This window comes from Solanum tuberosum, unplaced genomic scaffold (assembly GCF_000226075.1).
Source record: "Solanum tuberosum cultivar DM 1-3 516 R44 unplaced genomic scaffold, SolTub_3.0 scf00403, whole genome shotgun sequence".
NCBI lineage: Eukaryota > Viridiplantae > Streptophyta > Magnoliopsida > Solanales > Solanaceae > Solanum > Solanum tuberosum.
In genome coordinates this window covers 454,411-459,875 of record NW_006239321.1, presented here as the reverse complement: position 1 = coordinate 459,875, position 5,465 = coordinate 454,411, and the positions used below count along the sequence as shown (strand labels likewise).

Below are 5,465 nucleotides of genomic sequence, written 5' to 3'. Positions count from 1 at the left end.
TAAACTTCTGAAAAATTTAATCCATTGATTAATTTAATCCTTTATCTTTATGCTTAAATTAATTCACGTGACAGATATACATATATAATCCACCTGCAGGGTTTTCACGTGACTACTTATAAGCAACCATAAAGGGGTGTCTTCTTTCTCATATCCGAGATATGGTTCTATCAGCTAATTATTATTTCACGAATATAATTTGTTATTATCCAATCCATTAGGAATTTTTTGACTCATCATAGAGTCTCACCTTTTAATAGATGAAAATAATAAAGCAAACTACACTGATCATAATAACTACATCAAGATTAAGAGTATAAGCTCATGTAATGGACTAGAGATATTATTTATTGAAATTCAGAACCTAAATGCATATCTCAATTTGGTCCGTTCAATACATGCAAAATGTACTAACACAAGAAGTTGGAATTTTACCATTCCCATAATTAAGATTGAATTACATTTAATCTTGTGTAACAATCATCAAGATGTTTGACTAATTTCATCTTTGATTGTGAACATTTAATTTATGACTTATAAGAACCGACAATTTTAATCTTCCGCGTATGAGTTAAGCAACTCCATACCCAAAAATCGTCTACTATATAAGCAATGGACACACATATAAACACAATGATCTATTCAAACAAAAACTTTATTGTAACAATTTACATGAAACGTAAAGTCTTTATAAAGGATTAAAATCAATACTATAACTCAACCATATGGTTAATAGTATATCCCAACAATCTCCCACTTAGACTCATAACCATGCATGTACAATTTTAACACCCATTTCATCCACATGCTTATCAAAAGACTTCTGAGGTAAGCCTTTGGTAAATTGATCCACCAAATTGTTCTTCGATTCAATCTTCAAAATTCTTACATCACCCCTTTGAGTTATATCACGAATCAAGTGATATTTCCTCTCAATGTGCTTACTCCTTTTATGGCTTCGTGGTTCTTTTGAGTTGGCAACTGCACCATTATTATCACAATAGAGTGCAATTGGTACTTCAATAGAAGGAATCACTCTGAGCTCTTTTAGAAAGTTTCTGAGCCAAACAGCTTCTTTAGCCGCCTCAGATGCAGCTACATATTCAGCTTCCATGGTGGAATCAGCAACACAAGATTGCTTTATACTCCTCCAAACTATGGCTCCACCTCCCAGAGTAAATACATATCCTGAAGTCAATTTTCTAGAATCTCTATCTGACTGGAAATCTGAATCTGTATATCCAATAGGTACAAGATTGCCAGGGTGGAAAACAAGCATATAATCCCTAGTCCTTTTAAGGTACTTGATCATATGCTTGATTGCAGTCCAATGTTCTTTCCCAGGGTTAGACTGAAATCTGCTAACCATGCCTACAACAAAGCAGATATCCGGTCTGGTGCATAACATAGCATACATAAGACTCCCTACAGCAGAAGCGTAAGGGACCGCCTTCATCTTTTCTATCTCGTCGGTCGTTTTAGGCGACTGATCCTTTGATAAATTAATTCCATGTCTAAAAGGAAGAAACCATTTTTTGGAATTTTGTATGCTAAACCTCGCAAGAATAGTACCAATATAAAGTGCTTGAGACAAGCCTAATACCCTTTGTTTGCGATCTCGCAAAAGCTTAATCTCAAGGATATGAGCCGTTTCTCTTAAGTCTTTCATATCAAAACGCGACGACAACCACTATTTAACAGAATTCAATATGCTCACATTATTTCCTATGAGCAAGATGTCATCTACGTACAGAATAAAAAATGTTACTCTGTCTCCCTCTCATTTCTTATAAATGCATGATTCATTTTCAAACTGATCAAAACCAAAAGTTTTAATCGAATTGTCAAAACAAATGTTCCATGCCCGAGATGCCTGTTTCAATCCATAAATGGATCTCTTAAGTTTACAAACCATGTGTTCATTGCCATTTACCATGAAACCTTCTGGTTGTGCCATATAAATGCACTCTTCAAGACTTTCGTTTAAAAAAGTTGTCTTGACATCCATTTGCCAAATCTCATAATTATAATGAGCAGCAATGGATAAGAGAATCCTAATGGATTTAATCATGGCTACAGGCGAAAAAGTTTCTTCATAATCAATTCCTTCTTTTTGAGTAAACCCTTTCGCAATAAGCCGAGCCTTAAAAGTTTTCACTTTTCCATCCACACCTCTCTTTTTCTTGTAGATCCACTTACAACCAATAAGTTTAGCACCTATTGGTGGTTCCACAAGATCCCAGACTTGGTTTGAGTACATAGATTCCATTTCAGATTTCATAGCAACAACCCACATTTCAGTATCTTTATCATGTAGTGCTTCAGCGTAATTTAATGGTTCTGTATTAGTATCTTCAAGGATTCTATCGTATGATTCTCCCAAGAGCGTAAACCGTTGTGGTTTTCTAATAACTCTCCCACTACGACGACTAACAACTACAGGATTTGCTACATCTTGAACTAAATTATGAACATTCTGAACTACTTACTCCACAATTTCAGGTTGCACGACATTACTCCCACTACGTTGTGGTAGCGAGATGTCTTGAGTCTGCTTTTGAGCAACCTCTAGAGCATCCTCTTGAGCAACCTCTTTTCGACCAACATTCCTCCCACTATGCGGATGCAATGGTATGTCAACAATTATTTTAGGTAGTTGTCTTGATGTTTCATTAGTAGGTATTCCTTTGCTTAGTTCCTGTAACACAAGTTTACTTCTAGGAACATGGTTAATTAAATAGTCTTGTTCCAGAAACTTGGCATTTGTTGAAACAATTACATTTTGTTCCTTAGGACAATAAAATAAACCTCCTTTAGTTCCTTTTGGATATCCAATGAAAATGCACACTTTTGTCCTTGATTCCAACTTACTTGTTTTCCCTTTTAATACATGTGCTGGACATCCCCAAATTCGAATATGTCGTAGACTAGGCTTGCGCCCATTCCACAATTCGGATGGGGTTAAAGGAACAAATTTAGAAGGAACCAAATTCAGAATGTAATTTGCAGTTTATAAGGCATATCCCCAAAAGTTAAAAGACAAATCTGAATAACTTAACATTGATCTAACCATTTCCAAAAGAGTTCTATTTCTCCGTTCTGCCACACCATTTTGTTGTGGTGTTCCTGGGGTAGAATATTGAGATGTAATGCCCGATTCTAATAAGTACTTAATGAATTCCGTCGAAAGGTATTCACCACCACGATCTGATCGTAATGTTAGGATATGTCTACCATGTCGCTTTTCCGTTTCTATCTTGAATTCTTTGAACTTCTCAAAGCATTCAGATTTGTGGCGCAACAAATAAATGTATCCATATTTTGAGTAGTCCTCTGTGAATGTCACAAAATACTCAAAAACCCCTGTTGCTCGTATATTCATAGGACCGCACAAATCAGAATTAATTAATTCTAACTTATTACTGGCTCTATTTCCTTTGGAAGGGGAATGTCTCTTTGTCATTTTACCTTCTAAACAAGATTCACAGGTTGGTAGTGCCTCCACTTTCAATGAACTCAGAGGTCCATCAGAAACCAACCTTGAAATCCTATTAATATTGATATGACATAGACGTAAGTACCATAAGTAAGTTTGACTCAATTCAGAAATACGTTTTCTTTTATAAGAAATATCAATATTATTTAATTCATTATGGTGTATCATGTCATGGGAGACTTCAAATACAAAGAGATGATGTATTTTAGGAGCATTATGGATGAATTGTTTATCATACTTAATAACAACACAGTTATTTGCAAATAAAACATCATACCCAACATCCCTTATTTTTTAAACTGAAAGCAAATTCCTTCTTATCGAAGGTACATAAAGAACATCTTTTAAAAATAGAATTCTGGTACTACTTAAAGAAAAAGAGATATTTCCTATTGCTAGGACTGGTGTTGGTTCCCCATTCACCTGAAAAATGCAAACTTCATTCTCACTTAGCCGCCACGTTTCCTGAAACCCCTGCAAAGAAGTGCAGACATTGTCAGTGGTTCCCGAATCTATAGCCTATAATTGGGTAGAATCAACCGCTAAATAGGTTTCAACGACATTTAAACAAGAATTACCTTTGTTCTTCATTTTGGCTTGATAGTCAGGGCATTGCCTCTTGTGGTGACCAGGCTGCTTGCAGTGGTAGCACTTGCCCTTAGGCTTAGCCATACCACTTGTAGCACCTCCGGGTGCCACAACCTTGCATGACTTCTTCTTCTTCTTTTGGGATTTAGCCTGCTTAGACAAAGAAACGACAGGTTTGCCCACCATATATGCCACATAGGGAGGAGTTTGCTATTTGATAATGGATTCTGCCGCTGTCAGTTCATTCAACAATTTCGCAAGAGACAAATCCATCTTGTTCATATTATAATTCAAGCGAAACTGTTGAAAACTGTCCAGCAAAGTCTGTAGGATCATCTGAGATTCCTTATCAATAGCAGTGCCAAGTATCTCCAGCTCATTCAGATAACTCATCATGTTCAGCACATGATACTTGACATGTGATCTTTCAACCATTTTGGTGGTCAGTATAGCCTTCATAGCAGTCTGCTTGGCAACACGATTTTGCTCTCCGAACATCTCTTTGAGAGATTCGAGCATATCGTAAGTAGATGTCATAGACTGATGTTGATGTTGCAAGACATTCGATATTGAGGCAAAAATGTAGCACCTTGCCATCTCAATTGCCTTGACTCATTTCTCATTGGCCTTAATCTCCTCATCAATAGCATCTACTGGTTTAATGAGGCATTCTTCAACCAGCACATCTTTGAAATCCTCATATGTTAGAACAATATCAAGGTTTCGTTTCCAGTCTACATAGTTAGGACCTTCCAGTTTGTTTTGGTTCAAGATAGAGGACAGAGGATTGAAGTGAGACATAGTTAATCTGAGAAATATTTAAAATAGATCATTAGTAACATGTTTTTTTTTTCAAAAAAAAAAAAACAAGACACATATAATCAAGCTAATGAACAATTAGAATCGATAGGGAAACTTAATTGTTCAAGCAAATATATGAGCAAGTTCATATATATAATACCACTTAAATAATACAAGTCCAACTCACTTAGAGAGTAATTTATGAAGTTTAGTCAGGTATATATATTGTCTGTTGTTCATTGATTCAACAGGCAACTTAGTTAGAAAGTTAAAGCAAGTCATCAAATCAAAAGACAAACATAACAGTATCAAAATATACAAGTTTATCCGATGAGGAAGAGGACCTATGTCAACATATAAACTCATTTATTAGCTATTAAAATCTTTTTTTTAAAAGTAGGAATGAACCCTTACAACTCTGGAATACAAAACATTTTTTTTCATACAAAAAAAAATGTACATCAAAAGTACAACATGATATAAACAGGTTTAATCAAATATGTATCAAAATCAGGGTCTCTTATTACATTATCAGTTATATGTAAGAAGACTCGTGATACCAATTGTTAGAATATGCACA

The 5,465-nt window shown here is 35.3% G+C and overlaps 1 protein-coding gene across 1 annotated transcript in view; it reads right to left on the bottom strand.

Annotated features, from left to right (window-relative positions):
- Positions 1–4,696: 4,696 nt before the first annotated feature.
- LOC107057895 (receptor-like protein 12) overlaps positions 4,697–5,465 on the bottom strand; it is an 11,594-nt gene continuing 10,825 nt past the window's right edge. The window contains exon 3 of the mRNA XM_015302984.1: positions 4,697–4,892. Coding sequence (XP_015158470.1) covers positions 4,697–4,892 — 196 coding nt within the window. The remainder of the gene's footprint in view (positions 4,893–5,465) is intronic.